Source organism: Theropithecus gelada, chromosome 5 (assembly GCF_003255815.1).
Source record: "Theropithecus gelada isolate Dixy chromosome 5, Tgel_1.0, whole genome shotgun sequence".
Taxonomy (NCBI): Eukaryota; Metazoa; Chordata; class Mammalia; order Primates; family Cercopithecidae; genus Theropithecus; species Theropithecus gelada.
In genome coordinates, this window is record NC_037672.1 from 103,411,990 (window position 1) to 103,434,446 (window position 22,457).

At 37.9% G+C, this 22,457-nt stretch overlaps 1 protein-coding gene across 2 annotated transcripts in view; it reads left to right on the forward strand.

The window, feature by feature from the left end:
- GSTCD (glutathione S-transferase C-terminal domain containing) overlaps positions 1-7,035 on the forward strand; it is a 137,135-nt gene extending 130,100 nt beyond the window's left edge. Inside the window, exons 11-12 of one of the 2 annotated variants that reach the window (XM_025386166.1) lie at positions 2,527-2,596; positions 5,903-7,035. In XM_025386166.1, the coding sequence (XP_025241951.1) occupies positions 2,527-2,596; positions 5,903-6,039 (207 nt within the window). In that variant the 3' untranslated portion in view covers positions 6,040-7,035. The remainder of the gene's footprint in view (positions 1-2,526; positions 2,597-5,902) is intronic. The other variant, XM_025386165.1, reaches the window with a different exon arrangement.
- The last annotated feature ends 15,422 nt before the right edge of the window (positions 7,036-22,457 follow it).

Below are 22,457 nucleotides of genomic sequence, written 5' to 3' on the forward strand. Positions count from 1 at the left end.
GGAGAGGAGAGGAGAGGAGAGGAGAGGAGAGGAGAGGAGAGGAGAGGAGAGGGAAGAGGAGAGGAGAGGATAGGAAGAGGAGAGGAGAGGAGAGGGAAGAGGAGAGGAGAGGAGAGGGAAGAGGAGAGGAGAGGGAAGAGGAGAGGAAAAGAAAGGAAAAGGAAAGAAAAGAAAAAAGAACTTGGGAAAACAAAAACTAGACCCCTGTTTCTAATCCCTCCTTGAGTGATACTAGTTAAACCAAACAATGAGAGGATGTATGGAAAAAATCAAGGGTGGTGAAGAGAGAGGCTGCTAATGGTCTCCTGACTAGAAAAGAATATAAAATTTCTACAGTAGGGACGGGGCACACACAGTCTTTCAGAAAGCAGAAACGCTCCAGTACACCAGTCATAACCTTTATCTACTCTTTCTCCAACACCCCCAAAAGCTGCTTGGCCTTTTGAAGGCCTCAGAACTTTGTGCCAAAGTACCTTGAGACTCACTTAGGAAGTGTTTTTCTCTATAGTTCAATTTAGACAGCAACCTTTACTGAGTACCTACCATGTGCCTTGCCCTTTCAGAACTTGATTTTGACCAAAGAGAACATACACACAAATAATTCCAATAAAATATGGTGAGATTTATCAGTACAAGAGAACTGAATCTTATCTGAGATTGCAATTGCCTTGACATTACCATTATATAAAATGAATCTTAATTTACAAACACCATGAGGACAAAGTGCACACTGTTTCTTCAAGTCATGTAATTCTGAATTATCCTTCTCTCCCTTCATTGATGCCTGTTAGTTTGTGGGGAGTTAAAGTTATTAATTGAAACCATTTTATTAGTTTCTCACCCATTGTCATGAAATTTTATAGTTAGCATTAATTTTTTTTTAAAGCATACAAGTTGAGACAAAGATATCCCTTTTAAAAAACCAACATTGCCACAGTCATTTCACTTATTAAAAATGGAGGATTCAAATTTAATGTACAGAATACTAAAGGAACAAATGATGAATCTGAGTTTAACCTGTTTGCTAAGCTGACAGGTGAGATTATGTACACACTTAGAAACAACAGCTGTTCTGAATGAACAGTTGTCGTGGGATCATTGCTTCGTTTCAACTCTGCCTAATCACTCACTTTTGGCTACATGCAGATTTAAGAGTACTGTGCAAAATCATCAACTGATTTTAAAGCCTTCTTTTCTTTTTCATTAATGCACTCTTTCCTAAGATTGTTAAGCAGAAGTAATAATCAGGTGCTTACCTCAGGCTGTCTTTACAGTTTGTCTTAAAGCAGAAAGGGATACACTTCTGCAGCCTTTTGGAGTGAGAGAAAGAGATTCAGGCTTCTCTCCTCTAAAAGGACTGTGAGTAAAGGGAAGAGTCAGGACAAGTCAAGAACTCCCTACCACTCTGCTGGATATCCCAGAAAACTACAGAAACCACACAGAGATCTGCATTGCTTCCTTTTCCTCTGATAGAATGAAAAGCCACTTAGCAGGCCAGGCGCAGTGCCTCATGCCTGTAATCCCAGCATTTTGGGAGGCCAAGGTGGGCAGATCACAAGGTCAGGAGTTCGAAACCAGCCTGGCCAATATGGTGAAACCCTGTCTCTACTTAAAAAAAAAAAAAGTAAATACAAAAATTAGCCAGCATGGTGGCGTGCACCTATAGTGCCAGCTACTCAGGAGGTTGGGGCAGGAGAATTGCTTGAATCCAGGAGATGGAGGTTGCATTGAGCCAAGATTGCAGCACTGCACTCAAGCCTGGGCAACAGAGCAAAACTCCATCTCAAAAAAAAAAAAAAAAGAAAAGAAAAGAAAAGCCACTGCCTGGAACCACATTCCAGAGTTGCAAATAAATTTTATAAAAGAAAAATATAAGTGAATTTTTGGTCTTTTAATTTAACACATTATAATAGCAAAATGTAACTATATTTTTATATTTCAGCTAAAAGCAACTGGGCAAAATGACCCTGAGAATTTTCTGTGCCTCTATTCTTAAGAACTAAATCTGGGCCGGCTGGGCATGGTGGCTCACGCCTGTTAATTACAGGACTTTGGAAGGCCAAGGCGGGTGGATCACCTGAGGCTAGGAGTTCGAGACCAGCCTGGCCAACATGGTGAAACCCCGTCTCTACTAAAAAAGAAAAATAATAATAATACAAAAAATTAGCCGGATGTGGTGCCATGTGCCTATAGTCCCAACTACACGGAGGCTGAGGCATGAGAACCACTGGGAGTCTGGTAGGCAAAGGTTGCAGTGAGCTGAGATCACACCACTGCACTCCAGCCTGGGCAACGGTGAGACTGTCTCAAAACAAAACAAAAAAATACAGTATACTTGAAGGGAAGAAATTATTAAGTAGCATCTTCTGAAAGTTTACTTTTTTCAAAAATACTATTTGTGCAGTACTTTATTCAATTAAACAATGTTGAACTCCAGAAAAATGAGTTAGTTTTTTTGGTGGTTGTTTTTATAACTTTGAAGCAGAAGATAAAAATAAACCCACATTCTATTGCTTTTTCTTTTAGGAACACATGATTCTGTGCAGATTTGCAGACCAGACAGCTGTCCAGCTCCCACCCCAACGAAGGCTCATAGGTATGTGTTTTCACAGAGCAGCTGTTGAGTGTATTATGCACAATATGACTGGGAATGATTGGACCAAGTCTATATGGGAAAAATTTAGCAACATGAAGTCTATTTTTCAATGAGAAACTAAATATGTTCTTCCCCCAAAAACTTAATTCATATTGAAAACGGTATTGTAACTATAACATTTTATCCTATTTTGGTTAACTTTAATACTTTTAAATGTATTTTGAATGTTTGTACGTTGAGTAGAATTCTTACATTAAATCTCTTATTGTTATGAACAAACTGCAAGATCTAGCAAAAGCCATGAAAGAAAATAACAAAGATTAAAAAGTCAACTATATACACCAAAATTGATGCATTATAAAATGTATACACAGGGATGATAATGTTTTCTTTCTCAGGAAAAAGGATACTTGTGTATCATTTATCATAGACCAATTTGTTTGACAATATTAAACATTACCTAAATTGGAAGACCACAGAAACATTTCAAGTTTAATAAGTAATTGATTTATTGAAGACTTCATTTTAGAAAAAGAAATCACATTTAAAAGAATAATAGCAGTTAATAGTTATACATTTAAGCACTGAGCTAAATGTTCTCGCCTGTTATCTCAGTAAATTCTTACAAATATACATATGGGGTAGTACTATTATTTACATTTTAATGATAAGAAAACTGAGACAAAAGCTTGCCTGGGGTCCTTCATCTGGTAGATGATGGAGCTATACTATGAACCCAAATTATTTGATTCTGGACATGAAGTTCTTGTCTACTTTAGTTACTACTTCCCAGCATACTGGTGTCACATCAGGGTTTAAGATAAGTGGGTTCAGCCAAAACTAATCTTAAAATTATTCAGAGAAGCCCAACATTGGACACCATTATATTTTTTCTCTAAATTTCCAATGTAGCCCCTTTTCCTCCATGATATACTAGAAGACAGATTGTTGTTTCTTTGGCTGAGCACCAGATGAAGCTGTTAGCTTACATTCAGAGACCAAGTTGTATGAGAAATAGTTATCTTTAAACTCTAAAATCAAAGGCAGCATAGCAAGATGCTCACACTTGGTGACCTGAGACCTGAGACTGAAGGAGTAAGTGATTCCTTCTCTTTCTCACTGTCTGCAGCATAAACATTTGGAAAGAACTCATTCTCTCCTGCCTGCAACCTCTGTCTTTCAATGCCTTTCCTTCTTGCTCCTCCTTTTCCCATCTCCAACACTTTGAATTAATTGAACATACATTTGATGAGACTCCATTCACTAGACCCATGTCTTAGTCTGTTTTGCACTGCTATAACACAGTACCATAGACTGGGTAATTTAGAATGAACAGATTTTTATTTGACTCACATTTCTGGAGGCTAGGAAATCCAAGATCAAGGGGTTGGCATCTGGTGAGGGTCTTCTTCCTGCATCATAACATGATGAAAGGCATCACATGGCGAGAGAGAGCAAGAGAAGGCTGAACTTGTCCTTTTATAAGGAGCTCACACTCTAGATAATGAACCCACTACCATGATAATGGTATTAATTCATTCACTTCACCCTCTTGGCCTAATCACCTCACATTAGGCCCCACTTCCTAACACTATTGCAATTTCCAACACATGCTTTCCAGAGAATACATTCAAATGATAGCAATCCAATGAAGACATAATTAGTGTGGTGGATGGATGGGTACGTGGTAGATGTGTGTCTTAGGTATCAAACTAAAGGGGAGTAGCTGGCAGGGAAGTTGCTAGAGTGGCGGGGGGCAGGGGCTTTTGGCAATGGGAAGAACAGGGGGAATCACATTGAGAGAAAGCTGTCACGTCTACATCTCTGCTTTACACAGGCCATTCCTGTGTTCTGCAAACATTTTTAGGAAACTCCCCAGGCCCACAAAGGTAGACTACCAGCAGCTAAATTTCAGTTGTAGAGACACTTCAACATGTGAAAACATGAAATTCTTCTACATAATGGAAAAGGAAAAATTAACTGGACTGGGATCAAAGCCAAGGGTAAATGAGCTGCAATGTAAACCCCGGGTGGGTACTTAAGGAATGTAGAGCATCCCATTCTGACAGAGAGTGTTTCATTTTAAACTAAAAAGTAGATGGGAGAAACATTTACAGATGTCTTAAAGGAAAGACAATATTTTAAGGGAAAAAAAGGAATGTCAGCCATAAGGCTGTTAATGAAGAAGCGATGATTTTGCCTAAATGGAATTCTAGACATCCCTTTTTATATCATTTCTAACACAGTTTATTCTTTGTGGGATGGGCCCTTTTAAGGAAAATGTACAAAATAAACATTTTAAATGTGAGTCTCTCATTGCTAATTCTTACCTACTGATTTCACCTTCCACTGTTTTTTTCTGTGAGGATTCTGTTGTTCACAGAACTTTCCTATTTTGGTGATCTGTCTTCATTTCTGAAGTTGTTTAATTTATCAGTTTCCACTATCATTCAGTGTTGACGCATTATTATAATTGTTTAGGAAAAATCGAATGAAATTCTGCATAGTCCGTGATCTTTTTCCAGGAGGATGAAGAAGCTTATATATTGAATTTAGAGCAATTGAAAGTATAAAAGTAAATCATGGCTTTGAATATATTCAGCCCCAAATCATTTTTCCCAAGCTACTTTTAAAGTTTGTGTTTGCCAAAGGAAAACAAATTAACTGCTTTTCTTGCCAGTCAGGTTTCCTCTTTTGTCTTCCAAAGATTGTAAAGGAAATACAACACCACTATTTTATAGAGGTACAGGAGCTCGGAAAATTAAGAGTATACTACACTCAACATTACATTTCCACCTGAAATAAAAGGCATGTAATTGAGAATTTTCTCAAATATTTTTCATTTCTCACTTCTTTATAGCCCTAAAAAACTTCAGCTGGAAAAGCTAACACCCCTTAATCAGCATGTTATTTTAAATATTCTTAAAGGCACATTTTTTTCCCACAACTTTACAGATAATGTAGTTTTACAGGGAAAGCAGAGAAAAGGTCTTTAATTGTATTTTTAACCAAAGTAGGAAATACAGTCTGAGGCTCTAATTTGAGATTTGCTTATAAATACATTTGAAAAGGTTAACATTCTTTAAATTATTAGCAGAGGCAAATATATGAAGTGCCATGTTTTTGTCACCATCGTCTTTCCACACTGATCAAGAATTAAATTGAAAGAAACTAAACAAGACTTAAGGGTACAAAGCATGCTCCATAGTACCTGCAGATTTTGTCACTATATAAATTCCCTTAAACAAGCTGAAATTGTCCTGCTAGTGAAAGGGGGTCTCATGATACCATTTGACTGTATTTCAGGAAAACAGTGCATGTGCTTGGTGGATCTGGATCGAGCAAGAGCTGCAGAAGAATGTGGCTACTCCGTTCAAGTGATATCCATGGAGCCAGAGAGCTGCTCTCCCAAAAATAACATGATTGTGGGAGTCCCCATTTAAAATGAGACATTCACATTTGATATTTTGCCATCCGTCTTCACGTTGGATGCCCGGTGGCATTCAGGAGGTTCTTGGCATAACTAGGAAACAGCATTAGCCATCTTGAACCTATTGTGCTCAGGAAGGAAAGCAATAGGAAAATCTTGGAAGAAAGGCTCCCTGCAAAGCATCACAAATGCTCTAACAATGTATGATTAAAGGACTGCTGGTTTTCATAGTGAGAATCCCCTGAAGTCTCGGCTGCCAAAAGAATAATACCAGTGGAGGTTCCATCACAGGAATAACAATTTCCTTCTCACTTCACAAGCTCTTCTGATCTTGCCAATGTGATGTTTAATTCAAAACAGCGCACTTACAGCCTTTATTTTATACTTACTTAAATATTCACATGGGGACTGAAAGTAGACTCAGTAGAGTGTTTTTAAATATATTTTTAACAATTGTACTTTTTCTATCACTTTAAAAAAATCTAGTCAGGTAATTATAGTTATTTTTAAGCTGGGGTTAGTTGAACTTGTATAGCATTTAATATACTCCTTTTAAATATATTTCTGCCAGGCTCATGCCTATAATCCCAGCACTTTGAGAGGCCAAGGTAGGAGGATCATTTGAGCCCAGGATATCGAGACCAGCCTGTGCTACAAAAATATCAAAAAAATGAGGTGGGAGGATCACTTGAGCCCAGGAGGTCACGGCTGCAATGAGCCATGATAGCACCATGACACTCCTGCCTGGGTGACAAAGCGAGACCCAGTCTCCCAATGAATGAATGAATGAATTTCCCATAAATTACCAAATGAGACCATCACTGGTTCAAATTATTAATAATTGCAATAAATTTCCTATTATGGGAATGTGGAATTTGAGGGTCCAGTATTTTCAGGACCTTGGCCTAGATTCTTTTCAATTCAAAGATGAGTTGCAAAAGACATAATGTTTTGCCTATGGAAGTAAATCATCTAGAAGAAAAAGATTAAAGAATTAGTTAAGCTTTTTTTTTTTTTTTTTTTGAGACAAAGTTTCGCTCTTGTTGCGCAGGCTGGAGTGCAATGGCACGATCTTGGCTCACTACAACCTCTGCATTCTCCTGCCTCAGCCTCCCCAGTAGCTGAGATTATAGGCACCCGCCACCATGCCCGGCTAATTTTTTTTGTAATTTCAGTAGAGATCGGGTTTCTCCATGTTGGCCAGACTGGTCTCAAACTCCCAACCTCACGTGATCTACCCGCCTCGACCTCCCAAAGTGCTGGGATTACAGGCGTGAGCCCCCGGAGCTGGCCAAGTTCTTTATGTAATACTACAATGTGTTGTCACAGAATTTGTTACTCAGATATCAATCATTTTTATTGGTATATTTCTGGGTAAAACTTATTAGTGGTGTGAGGAGTGCAGAATATGGAAGCTTATTTGAATAGTTCTCTTTAAATTCTTTTTCTGCCAGCCAACATTTTAAAAGACAAATGATGCATCATCTCTCAATGCTGCTAATTCTTTAACTTTTACATGTCTCAGTTTATTCCATATGAGATTTATTTTAATGTTTTCAACCCCTGTATAATATGTATCATGAGGAGAAAGCACTTTCATTGATCATCACTATGGATTAAAATATAGGAATATTTTACAGGGCAGTATGGGTTGGGGTGGGAGACATATTGGAATTGTGTTTTCTGGGATAAAATTTTTAAAAAGAGTTAACCATTAGCCCTGAGTATTTTAGTCATTTGTGCCTACAGATAACAACATGCTCTCTTATTCTGGACTTTCTTCTTTTAATTGAGGTTTAATTTATATACAATACAATAACAGATTTTAAGTATTCATTTGAGATGTTTTGACAACTGTATATACACATGCAACCATCACTGAAATCAGATATAGAATATTCCCTTAAATATTGTCAAGTAAACACATTGAGAATATTTTTTCAAGTCTGTGGCTTACCTACTTATTTTCGTAATGAATGTTTTAATTGTGATGAAGATTTAATTTACCCTTTTACTTTAATGATTAATATTTTCTGTGTCTTTTCTAATAAATTTTACCAACTCTGACGTTATAAAGAGTTCTCCTAAGATTTTCTTTGTAGAAACTTTATGGTCCTAGCTTATTACATTTAGGTCTACGATCGATCTCAAATCAAACTCACATATAAAGGTAGGTAGGTTTTGAGGAATATATAGTTGTTTCAACATCATTAAATAAAAATCCCTTCCTCTCTTCATTGAACCGCCTTGGCACTTCAGTTGAAACTCAGTTGATCTGTATGTATGGTTCTATTTCTGAATTCTCCAATCTTCCATTCATCTGTTTGTTTTGATTGCTGTAGCTTTATAGTAAATCTGGAAATCAGGTAGTTTGTCTCCCAATTTTATTTTTCATTCTCTAGATTATTTTGGCTGTTCTGGATCCACTGTATCCACAGATAAATCATAGAATTGGCTTATCAATTTCTTTTTAAATTTTACCAAAAAAGCTTGTTGGGATTTTTGGTATTGCCTGTTCTCTTCAGATTAACTTGAGGAAAATTAATGTCTTAACAAGACTGAACCTTAAAATCTATGAAGATATCTTTGCATGTGTTTAGTTCTCCTTTAATTACTCAGAAATATTTTGTAATTTTCTGTGTAGAGGATTTATTTCATTTGTTATGATTTTATTTTTTTGATGTTATTACCCTGAGCTTTTTATATGGTGTTCCCCGTACTTAGAATAACCTCCTTTTACCCCTCCCACTAGCTTAATGTCATTCATCCTTCCGCTCTGAGACTTGACCTCCCTGGAATTAGGTATCTGTTATAAAATGTCTACCATCCAGACTAGTCTTCTCAGTCCTCCCGAGGTGACTCAAGGTACACCCCACCCCCACCACCAAAAACAGAAAGCCTATCTGATAAGTATGGAGAAGAAAAATGAAAGGGGAGTTGGGCGTGGTAGCTCGTGCCTATAATCTCATCAATTTGGGATGCTAAGGCAGGTGGATCACTTGAGGTCAGGAGTTTGAGACTAGCCTGACCAACATGGTGAAACCCTGTCTCTACTAAAAATACAAAAATAAGCCTGGTGGTGGTTGCATATGCCTGTAATCCCAGCTACTAGGGAGGCTAAGGCAGGAGAATCGCTTAAACCTGGGAGGCGGAAGTTGTGGTGAGCTGAGATCGTGCCACTGCACTCCAGTCTGGGTGACAGAGTGAGACCCTGTCTCAGAAAAATTGAAAGGGGACCCCATTGCTCTCCCACCCTTGTTCTTGGCATGGCATTCTCCTGTTGTGATGGCTGTGGCTAGTAAGAGATACGGATATTGTGATTGCTCTTCAGGCATTGTTTTTCTATGTAAATCCTTGCCAATGTTTCTTCCCAGCCAGAATTAAAAGAGTTGGATGCAGGGAGCAGGAAGATTGTTGCAATGATAAAAGCCCAACAAGTGACCTGACCTTACCCTCGCCTTTTTCCATCAAAAGTCAGGCTACTGCTCACTGATCTATCTCTCCCAAGGCTGTAATAATATTAGAAACCACAGCTCATCTTTCATTGACTTTTGAGCCTGACTCAGAAACAGGGGTATAATTATTAATGGCTAAACTACTTTATCTTATCTTGGGAGACACATTTCAGTCATATTAGATATCAAAACATTTTCAGGGCACATATGCAAGATAATATGTAAATAACACTAATTAAACATTTAGTTTCATTCTACAGATTTTGGCTACAGGATTTGCCCATTCCATGCTTCAAGAAAATTGCTATTAATAGAGCTTTCACATACTGAAACCTGTTTTTCTACTGACTTTCATGATGAAAATGTTTTTTCATCATGAAAAAAATGTTTCTGTAAAGAGATGTTTCTGTAAAGTGATATAATGAAATTATAATAAAGTGATAATTTTTAAATTACAATTTTTTTAAAGAATACAAAAGTAGTTTGGAATTTTTTAATACACTTTTTTTCTTTTTGAGACAGGGTCTCACTCTGTCACCCAGGTGAACATGGCTCACTGCAGCCTCCACCTCCCTGAGCTCAAGCAATCCTCCCACCTCAGCCTCCAGAGCAGCAGGGACTACAGGCACATGCCACCATGTCCAGCTAATTTTTGTATTTTTTTGTAGAGATGATGTTTCATTATGTTGCCCAGGCTGGTTTCAAACACCTGGGCTCAAGCAATCCTCCCACCTCAGCCTCTCAATGTGCTGGGATTACAGGTGTGAGCCACTGTAACTGGCCAAATACACATTTTTAATTACAAAGAAATACATATTTGTTGTAGAAAAGGTGTGGCTAAACAAAAAGAAGAAAATTCTTAAATTCACAATGTTAATACTTTGTTGTATGCCTCCTAGACTTTTTCTAATAGACAACACACATACATATACACACACATTTGTTTTTATTCATTTTTCATTTTATAGAGAGAGGAGTCTCACCGTGTTGCCCACACTGGTCTTGAACTCCTGGGCTCAGGCAATCCTCCCACCTTGGCCTCCCAAAGTGCTGGGATTACAAGCATTAGCCACCTCACCTGGCCCACTCAGATTTATTTAACCAACATTCACACAGTACTTAATATTTGCTAGGCACTATTCTAAACCCTTTACAAATAACTCATTTAGTCTTTTATTAAGTCACTTTTTCCCCGTAATGACCCTATGAGCTAGACATCATTAAAAATCCTATTTTGCAGGAACTGAGGCTAAGTTTACACAAGAAATGCAGACCTGAATTTGAACTCAGCCAGTAATTGGTAGAACTAATATTCAAATTCAGGCTATTTAGCCATCTGATCAGTATTGGCTGGGATAAACTATGATAACAAAATCTCTATGTCTTTACCCAAGAAGGATGTGTTTTTCACTCATACCACATATCTGTCCAAATTGCTATGACTACTTTACATTATCATCATACCATGACTTAGCCTGACTAGTTAGCCTCTGCTAGGAACATAACTGGTCTCCTGGCAAGGGAAAAATTGGCATGGCAAACTACCAGCTAGTTATTGGAGATTCAGCTCAGATGTGATACACATTACTTTCCTTATTTTGTTGGCTAAAGTGAGTTATATAGTGCCTCCTGATATTAATGGGGTGGGAATATATAGCTTTATTTAATAATATGACATGCCACCCACAATGTAGTTGAAGGAAGTAAGGGAAGGAGAGGATGAGGGGAAAGATAAAAGTAAAAGACCATCACATATTCCAGTTTGGAAATAGAGTTCTTACATGCCATTGACTTGGTGTAGGGCATTCTCTCTAATCCGTCAAAGAGAAGGAAGGCATGTGCTACAGGCATTTCCAGCTATGGTTGTCCCCACCTTATCAGCAGAAGATATGTTCCAAGACCTCTAATAGACGCCTGAATCCTTGAATGGTACTGAACCCTATATATACTGTGTTTCAGTCTGATAACCAAGATGGCTACTAAGTGGCATGTTTAGCTTATATAGTGTGAATACACTGGACAAAGGGGTGATTCAGGTCCTGGACTGGATGGAATGGGACAGCACAAGATTTCATCACTCAGAAGCATGAAATTTAAAACTTATGAATTACTTATTTCTGGAATTTTCCAATTAATATTTTCCGACCACAGGTAACTGAAATGGTGGAAAGTGAAACCATGATTGAAAGGGAATTAAATATATTGTTTTGTGAACTTTCACACTTACCTTTGAAAAGGAATTTAGAAGGTTGGAGAAACATTAAGTGGAGTTTCAAATTTGCAAAGTCCATTTCTGACTCATATATTAATTAAAGTATTTGATCTATGCTACCAAATATTCCATTAAGAAGGTGCAAATTTACACGCCTATGAGGAATATATGAGTATTTCCCTAAACCCTTCATCGATACAGGCATTATCAGATATCTCTTTAAGTATTGGCCAATTTAGTGGGCAAAGAATGCTATCTTGTATAAAAGTATATGATTGCATACTTTTTCATATGTTTTTGGGCAATTTATAATCTTTGAGTTTTCTAGGCAATTATCAATTTATTTATATAATCAACACATTTATTGACCTTTGAGCCTAGGCATTGCATTATGTCTCTTACTCATTTTTTACCTGGTACTTTCATCTCTCACATAAATTAGTAAAAGTTTATGTGTGGATTAAAGACTTTTTTATTACACTATCTTTTTTTGAGTTGGCCTTTATGGGGGAAGGTGTTGTTTTGTTTTAGTTTGCTATTATAAAGTATATATCACTCTTTCTTGTGGCTTCTCAGAAAAAATTCCCCAATTAAAAAAATTCATCTATATTTTTGAAATTCTAATTCTTTAATAGTTTTAGTTGTTACATTTAAATCTTTAAACTACCAATAATTTCTTCTTGTTGGTAGTTTGAGGTGGAAATGTAATATTCTTTTTGATGTTAGTTACTTTTCAAAATACCATTGTAAAAAAGCCACATTTGTATCCGATTGATTCGAAGTGCCTTTATTATGTACTAAGTACACCTGGGACTTTCTTCACTTGCATTCTGTTCTTTTGTTATTATTATTATTTTAATACTTCAAGCTCTAGGATACATGTGCAGAACGTGCAGGTTTGTTACATAGATATATATGTGCCGTGATGGTTTGCTGCACCTATCAACCTGTCATCTACATTAGGTATTTTTCCTAATGCTATCCCTCCCCTTGCCCCCAACCCCTTAACAGGCCTTGGTGTGTGACATTCCCCTCCCATGTCCATGTGTTCTCATTGTTCAACTCCTACTTATGAGTGAGAACATGCAGTGTTTGGTTTTCTGTTGCTGTGTTAGTTTGCTGAGAATGATGGTCTCCAGCTTCATCCATGTCCCTGCAAAGGACATGAACTCACTCTTTTTTATGGCTGCATAGTATTCCATGGTGTATATATGTCCCAATTTTTTTATCCAGTCTATCATTGGTGAGCTTTTGGGTTGGTTTCAAGTCTTTGCTATTGTGAATAGTGCTGCAGTAAACATACATGTGCATGTGTCTTTATGGCGGAACGATTTCTAATCCTTTGGGTATATACCCAGTAATGGGATTGCTGGGTCAAATGGTATTTCTGGTTCTAGATCCTTGAGGAATTGCCACACGGTCTTCCACAATGGTTGAACTAATTTACAATCCCACCAACAGTGTAAAAGCTTTCCTGTTTCTCCACATCCTCTCCAGCTTCTGTTGTTTCTTGACTTTTTAATGATCACCATTCTAACTGGCAAGAGATGGTATCTCGCTGTGGTTTTGATTTGCATTTCTCTAATGACCAGTGATGAGGTTTTTTTTCATATGTGTGTTGGCCGCATAAATGTCTTCTTTTGAGAAGTGTCTGTTCATATCGTTTGCCCACTTTTTGATGAGGTTGTTTATTTTTTTCTTGTAAATTTGTTTAAGTTCCTTGTAGATTCTGGCTATTAGCCCTTTGTCAGATGGATAGATTGCAAAAATTTTCTCCCATTCTATAGGTTGCCTGTTCATTCTGATGATAGTATCTTTTGCTGTGCAGAAGCTCTTTAATTTAATTAGATCCCATTTGTCAATTTTGGCTTTTGTTGCCATTGGTTTTGTTGTTTTAGTCATGAAGTCTTTGCCCATGCCTATGTCACAAATGGTATTGCCTAAGTTTTCTTCTAGGGTTTTTATGGTTTTAGGTCTTACATTTAAGTCTCTAATCCATCTTGAGATAATTTTTGTATAAGGTATAAGGAAGGGGTCCAGTTTCAGTTTTCTGCATATGGCTAGCCAGTTTTCCCAACGTTTATTAAATAGGGAATCCTTTTCCCATTGCTTGCTTTTGTTAGGTTTGACAAAGATGGTTGTAGATGTATGATGTTATTTCTGAGGCCTCTGTTCTGTTCCATTGGTCTATACATCTGTTCTGATACCAATACCATGCTATTTTGGCTACTGTAGCCTTGTAGTATACTTTGAAGTCAGGTAGCCTGATGCTTCCAGCTTTGTTCTTTTTGCTTAGGATTGTCTTGGCTATACAGGCTCTTTTTTGGTTCCATATGAAATTTAAAGTGTTTTTTTCTAATTCTGTGAAGAAAGTCAATGGTAGTTTGATGAGGATAGCATTGAATCTCTAAATTACTTAGGGCAATATGGCCATTTTCACAATATTGATTCTTCCTATCCATGAGCATGGAATGTTTTTCCATTTGTTTGTGTCTTCTCTTATTTCCTTGAGCAGTGGTTTGTAGTTCTCCTTGAAGAGGTCCTTCACATCCCTTGTAAGTTGTGTTCCTAGGTATTTTATTCTCTTAGTAGCAATTGTGAGTGGGTGTTCACTCATGATTTGGCTCTCTGTTCATTATTGGTGTATAGGAATGCTTGTGATTTTTGAACATTGATTTTGTATCCTACTACTTTAATGAAGTTGCTTATCTGCTTACGGAGTTTGGAGGCTGAGACAATGGGGTTTTCTAAATATACAATCATGTCAGTGCAGACAGACAATTTGACTTCCTCTCTTCCTATCTGAATACCTTTATTTCTTTCTCCTGCCTGATTGCCCTGGCCAGAACTTCCAATACGTTGCATAGAAGTGGTGAGAGAGGACATCCTTGTCTTGTTCCGGTTTTCAAAGGGAATGCTTCCAGCTTTTGTCTATTCAGTATTATATTGGCTTTGGGTGTGTCATAAATAGCTCTTACTGTTTTGATATATGTTCCATCAATACCTAGTTTATTGAGTGTCATTAGCCTGAAGGGGTGTTTTTTTTTTTATTGAAGGCCTTTTCTGCATCTATTGAGATAATCATGTGGTTTTTGTCATTGGTTCTGTTTATGTGATAGATTACATATATTGATTTGTGTATGTTGAACCAACCTTGCATCCCAGGGATGAAGCCAACTTAATCGTGATAGATAAGCTTTTTAATGTGCTGCTGGATTTGGTGTGCCAGTATTTTATTGAGGATTTTCACATCAATGTTCATCGAGGATATTGGCCTGAAATTTTCTTTTTTTGTTGTGTCTCTGCAAGGTTTTGGTATCAGGATGATGATGGCCTCATAAAATAAGTTAGGGAGGAGTCCCTCTTTTTCTATTGTTTGGAATAGTTTCAGAAGGAATGGTACCAGCTCTTCTTTGTACCTCTGGTAGAATTCGGCTGTGAATCCATCTGGACCTGGGCATTTTTTGGTTGGTAGGTTATTAATTACTGCCTCAATTTTAGAACTTGTTACTGTTCTATTCAAGGATTCATCTTCTTCCTGGTTTAGTCTGGGAAGTGTGTATGTGTTCAGGAATTTATCTATTTCTTCTAGATTTTCTAGTATATTTGCATAGAGATGTCTATAGTATTCTCTCATGGTAGTTTATATTTCTGTAGGATCAGTGGTGATATCCCCTTTATCATTTTTTATTGTGTCTATTTGATTCTTCTCTCTTTTCTTCTTTAGTCTGGCTAGCAGTCTATCTATTTTGTTAATCTTTTCAAAAAACCAGCTCTTGGATTCACTGATTTTTTTTTGAGGGATTTTTTGTGTCTCTGTCTCCTTCAGTTCTCCTCTGATCTTAGTTATTTCTTGTCTTCTGCTAGCTTTTGAATTTGTTTGCTCTTGCATCTCTAATTATTTTAATTGTGATGTTAGGGTGTCAATTTTAGATCTTTCTCACTTTCTCCTGTGGATATTTAGTGCTATAAATTTTCCTCTAAACACTGCTTTAGCTGTGTCTCACAGATTCTAGTACACTGTGTCTTTGTTCTCACTGGTTTCAAAGAACTTATTTATTTCAGCCTTAATTTTGTTATTTACCCAGTAGTCATTCAGGAGCAAGTTGTTCAGTTTCCATGTAGTTGTGCAATTTTGAGTGAGTTTCTTAATCCTGAGTTCTAATTTGATTGCACTGTGGTCTGAGAGACTATTATTATTTCCATTCCTTTAGATTTGCTGAGAAGCATTTTCCTTCTAAACTACGTGGTCGATTTTATAATAAGTGCTATGTGGTATTGAGAAGATTGTATATTCTGTTGATTTGGGGTGGAGAGTTCTGTAGATGTCTATTAGGTCCACTTGGTCCAGAGCTGAGTTCAAATCCTGAATATCCTTGTTAATTTTCTGTCTCATTGATCTGGCTAATATTGATAGCAGAGTGTTAAAGTCTCCCACTACTATTGTGGAAGTCTAATATAGTGTGTCTCCCACTATTATTATGGGAGTCTAAGTCTCTTTGTAGGTCTCTAAGAACTTGCTTTATGAATCTGGATGCTCCTGTATTCGGTGCATATATGTTTAGGATAGTTAGCTCTTCTTGTTGCATTGATTCCTTTACCATTATGTAATACCCTTCTTTGTCTTTTTAAATTTTTATTGGTTTAAAGTCTGTTTTATCAGAGACAAGGATTGCAACCCAGGCTTTTTGTTTTTGTTTTTGGTTTTTTTTTTTGCTTTCATTTCCTTGGTAAATATTCCTCCATCCCTTTATTTTGAGCCTATGTGTATCTTTGCACATGAGATGGGTCTCCTGAATACAGCACACCAATGGATCTTGATTCTTTATCCAGTTTGCCAGTCTGTGACTTTTAATTGGGGCATTTAGCCCATTTATATTTAAGGTTAATATTGGTCTTTTTGTCTGTTTGTTTTGTTTTTTGAGACAGATTCTCACTCTATCATCAGGCTGGAGTGCAGTGGTGCAATCTCAGCTCCCTCTGCCTTCCAGGTTCAAGCAATTCTCCTGCCTTAGCCTCCTGGGTAACTGGGACTATAGGCACGCGCCACCATGCCCAGCTAATTTTTTTGTACTTTTAGTAAAGATAGGGTTTCACCACTTTGGCCAGGATGGTCTCAGTTTCTTGACCTCATGATCCACTTGCCTCAGCCTCCCAAACTGCTGGGATTACAGGCGTGAGCCACCGCTCCTGGCCAAAGGTTAATATTGTTATGTGTGAATTTGATCCTGTCATCATGATATTAGCTGGTTATTTTTCATGTTAATTGATGCAGTTTCTTCATTGTCATTGGTCTTTATATTTTGGTATGTTTTTGCAGTTGCTAGTACCCGTTTTTCCTTTCCATATTTAGTGCTTCCTTAGGCACTCTTGTAAGGTAGGCCTGGTGATGATAAAATTCTTCAGCATTTGCTTGTCTGTAAAGGATTTTATTTCTCCTTCGCTTATGAAGCTTGGCTTCATTTGGCTGGATATGAAATTCTGGACTGAAAATTCTTTTATTTAAGAATGTTGAATGTTGGCCTCCACTCTCTTCTGGCTTGTAGGGTTTCTGCAGAGAGATCAGCTGTTAGTCTGATGAGCTTCCCTTTGTGGGTAACCCAACCTTTATCTCTGGCTGCCCTTAACATTTTTCCCTTCGTTTCAACCTTCATGAATCTGACGATTATGTATCTTGGGATTGCTCTTCTCGAGGAGTATCTTACTGGTGTTCTCTGTATTTCTTGAGTTTGAATGTTGGCCTATCTTGCTAAGTTGGGGAAGTTCTCCGGGATAATATCCTGAATTGTGTTTTCCAACTTGGTTCCATTCTCCCCCTTACTTTCAGGTACACCAATCAATTGTAGGTTTGTTCTTTTCACATAGTCCCATGTGTCTTAGAGGATTTGTTCATTCCTTTCATTCTTTTTTTCTCTAATCTTATCTTCACGTTTTATTTCATTAAGTTGATCTTCAATCTCTGATATCTTTTCTTCTTCTTGATCGATTCAGCTATTGATACTTGTGTGTGCTTCACGAAGTTCTTGTGCTGTGTTTTTCAGCTCCATCAGGTCATTTATGTTCTTCTCTAAACTGTTCATTCTAGTTAGCAATTCCTCTAACATTTTTTCAAGGTTGTTAGCTTCCTTGCATCTGATTAGAACATGCTTCTTTAGCTCAGAGGAGATCATTATTACCCACCTTCTGAAGCCTACTTCTGTTAATTCATCCAACTCATCCTCTATCCAGTTTTGTTCCCTTGCTGGCAAGGAGTTGTGATCCTTTGGAGGAGAAGAGGCAGCATGCTGGTTTTTCCTCATCTTCATGGATTTATCTACCTTTGTTCTTTGACGCTGAGGACCTTTGGATGGGGTTTTTGCGTGGGTGTCCTTTTTGTTGATGTTGATTTTACTGCTTTCTGTTTGTTAGTTTTCCTTCTAACAGTCTGCTGGAGTTTGCTGGAGGTCCTCTCCAGACCCTATTTGCCTGGGTATCACCAGCAGAGGCTGCAGAACAGCAAAGATTGCTCCCTGCTCCTTCCTCTGGAAGCTTCATCCCAGAGGGGCACCTGCCAGATACCAGCTGAAGCTCTCCTGTATAAGGTGTCTGTCGACCCCTGCTGGGAGGTGTCTCCCAGTGAGGGGGCATGAGGGTCAGGGACCCACTTGAGGAGTCAGTCTGTCCCTTAGCAGAGCTTGAGCACTGTGCTGGGAGATCTGCTTCTCTCTTCAGAGCCAGCAGGCAGGAACACTTAAGTCTGTTGAAGTTATGCCCACAGCTGTCCCTTCCTCCAGGTGCTCTGTCCCAGGGAGATGGGAGTTTTATCTATAAGCCCCTATCTGGGGCTTCTCTCTTTCAGAGATGCCCTCCCCAGAGAGGAGGAATCTAGAAAAGCAGTCTGGCTACAGTGGCTTTGCTGCACTGTGGTGTGCTCTGCTCAGTCCAACCTTCCCTGCAGCTTTGTTTACATTGTGAGGGGAAAACCACATACTCAGGCCTCAGTAATGGCAGACACCCCTCCCCCATCCAAGCTTGAGTATCCCAGGTTGACTTCAGACTGCTTTGCTGCCAGTGAGAATTTCCAGCCAGTGGATCTTAGTTTGCTTGGCTCCATGGGTGTGGGACACACTGAGCAAGACCACTTGGCTCCCTGGCTTCTGTCCCCTTTCCAGGGGAGTGAATGGTTCTGTCTTGCTGGGGTTCTAGGTGCCACTGGGGTATGAAAAAAATACTCCTGCAGCTAGCTCGGTGTCTGCCCAAATGGCTGCCCAGTTTTGTGCTTGAAACCCAGGGCATTGTTGGTGTAGGCACCCAAGGGAATCTCCTTGTCTGTGGGTTGCAAAAACTGTGGGAAAAGCATCGTATCTGGGCTGGAATGCACCATCCCTCATGGCACAGTCCCTCAGGGCTTCCCGTAGCAAGGGGAGTTCCCCAACCCTGTGCACTTCCTGGGTGAGGTGACACCCCACCCTGCTTTTGCTCACCCTCCATGGGCTGAACCCACTGTCTAACCAGTCCCAGTGAGATGAACTGGGTACCTCAGTTGGAAATGCAGAAATCACCTGCCTTCTGCATTGATCTCACTGGGAGCTGCAGACTGGAGCTGTTTGTATTCAGCCATCTTGCTGGTGTTTCCCACAGTCTGTTCTTATAACAGAAACTCACTCACTCAATTATTGCAGCTATCTATTAATTCTTTACATCCGACAAGCTGTTTTGTGTTTGGTAATCATGTTAAGGGTTTTTTATCTGAGATACATAGAATGTATGAGCTCTCCTGAAATTGTACCCAGTTTTTCAAAAATACAGGTATATGGATTTTCCTTAAGAGATGGACATAATTTTAATTAGATTCTTAAAAGGATCCATGACCCAAAACATTAAATATCACTAACCTCAAGGAATCAAAAACATTGTAAAATAATCCAATGTTCTGCACTAAGAAATTAGCCGAATATTAAAATCTTTTCTTCCAATATTTACACAAAAAGGGTTATTTGCTTTTATAAGACTCCTTTTTCATAGCAATATAGGAAAGCCAGGTTTTGTTCATTTGTTTTTGGTTTTTTGTTTGTTTGCTTGCTTTTAGACATGGTTTATCTGATCTGAATAACAACAATATAAAATCAAGCAAGAAAACAAAATTCAGCAGCAAACAGAAGAGTATATTTAGTAGATGACTCATCTTAAAAGTCTCGAAAATTTCCAGTGAGTCAGATATTGTGTTAGTTGCTATCACATACTTTCTGTATGCCTTTCTGTCCAACAAAAGTGTTCTCTCCCAGTTACTCTCTCTTTCCCCACAATACATTTGTATATATGTTTATTTTGTCTTCCTCACTAGAATGTAAGCTCCAAGCAGTCCGTTTTACCCACCATTATACTCTCAGTACTTAATTTGGTGTCAGGTACATAGTAGGAATTCAATAAATATAGAATGAGCAATATATTTTAATCTCTTTCATGTGGGGAATTGTGTTGCTTTGGTTTGTATTGTTTTATTTTGTTTAATGTCCTTAAAATAGACTGATCAAATCAAATGCTAAAGAACATAAAGGAGTAACAGTTACTGCCTTATATCATCCAAACAGTTTTTATAAAGAGGATGCTGGTCAATTATATTCCCTGTCCATGAAGGAAAAGGCAAAAGAGCTTTTTTGAGTGAACTTATGCCAAAGTGAAGAGAGAAGTTTCTCAAAAAATGTTAGTTTGATATTTACCACCATAAACCTGGCCCAGCATAGAGCATGGCTTAAACTAGGTGCCTAATAAATATCTGTTGAATGAGTGATACTGAATGACCATCAAGGGAATAAGACAGTGAAATGTGCAATCTGTAGGGCATGCCACTTCTCTGTCACTAGTACGTCTTTAATAAGAAAAGGGAAGCTTGCTCTTCCACATGTCTGATAACTAGGTTCAGTCACAGATCATTTCTCACCATCTGCTTGTGTTTCAGTCAGAGGGAAAACATATGCGGAGCCTACAGACTAATTTTCCTGCTGGATGTTTTCTACTTTACATAGAACAGCTAGCTCAATTATCTGAGAATAATTGATAACTCAGTACAGTTTTGGAATGTAGCACATATTTTGTTGAGAACAACAACTTTATCCCTTAAAATCTTCTCGGTAATTAGAAAAAGTAAGCTAGAACTTCTTGGGTGGGCAAGGACACCCAGTGTAGGATTAAAATTTACCATGGATAATTAAAACCATGGTTTATATATATAAGCAACTTGGAGTTAACTATATATAATAATAAGTGAATTTGATACATACATTTTGTCACTGCAAATTTATAAATGATCTTGTCAGTTATTTATTTGATTCAAAACTATTTTTCATATTAGATCCCTCACAAATCATCCCACAACTTACTTTAAAGTTGAATGAGACTAAAAAAAATAAGTACATTCCTGAATATAGAGTGACCACTCTTTTCTTACTATATTTTGAGTTTAGTACTGCCACAATGCAGAGTGATGTCACTGATACTCTGAGTCAGCTTTCAGCTGACTACGTGGAGGCATGTTTGTTACTGAATTAAGAGCAGCCAGTTGCTTTCGGAAAGTGTGTATATATTTTGGGAAATGAAAGGGAGAGAGGAAACAATGCACGTGAATTACTAAAGCTTGATTTTTTTCCCCCAGTCTTTGGACTATTTCTAGAACTGCACAACTGGAAGTAGTTCATGTAACCAAATAATGAATTTCAGCATCTTCATTAAACATCCAAATTTCCTGACAGAATAAAGTCAATCTGATTTCTAAAGGTATCCAGAGCAAAAAATTTTATCTTCTCTCTCAGTAAATCTTTAGCGTATTTTCCATAGCTCACCTCAAGGAAATTCTATTTTAGACAAACTCTTCATGCTATTGATACATTTAAAATACATCTCAGAAACTAGGTGCAATGGCTCACACCTGTAATCCCAACATTTGGGGAGGCTAAGGCAGGAGGATCGCTTCAGCTCAGGAGTTTAAGACCAACCTGGGCAACATAGCAAGACCTTATTTCTACAAAAAATAAATTAGCCAGTTATGGTGGCACACACCTGTAGAGTCAACTACTTGGGAGGCTGAAGTTAGAGGATTGCTTAAGCCCAGGAATTCGAGGCTAGGCTACAGTGTACTATAATCATGCCATTGAACTCCAGCCTGAGTGACAGAGCGAGAACCTGCATAAATAGATGATAGATAGATAGATAGATAGATAGATAGATAGATAGATAGATAGATAGATAGATGATAGATAAATATTGGGAAAAACAAAATGCATCTCTCAGGTGCTTATGTCAATAGAAAGGAACAACTATTGACTAACTTCCCTTGCTTTAAATAAGAATGTACTTCAAAAGTACTATTTTTAACCTGTGTTTTCTTTATTACTGTTTATATAGTAGTGTTAGAATTATCAGACTGAGCGGTTCTAATTTTACTTTTTGAGTCTTATTTCCTACGTCTTTCAATATTTCTAAGGCTGTCTACCAAGTCTAGCCCAATTTTCAATTTCTCCTTGGCTATAAATCCTACAGAACTAGTAAGTGATTTGAACAGAATAATTAAGGTCAATTATTCATTCTCTTAATTACTTAAAGCTCTGTAATTCTTGTTGTCTGACAGAGAAGCCCTGCCTTGTTCTTCCTTATAATAGTCTTGGCTATTCTTGTCCTTTTGCTTTTTGATCTGAAATTAAGATCTGCTCTCCATGTACCATGAAAAAGCCTTTAGGGATTTTTATTGGAGCTCCACTCAATTTAGAGATTAACAGGGAAGAACTGACA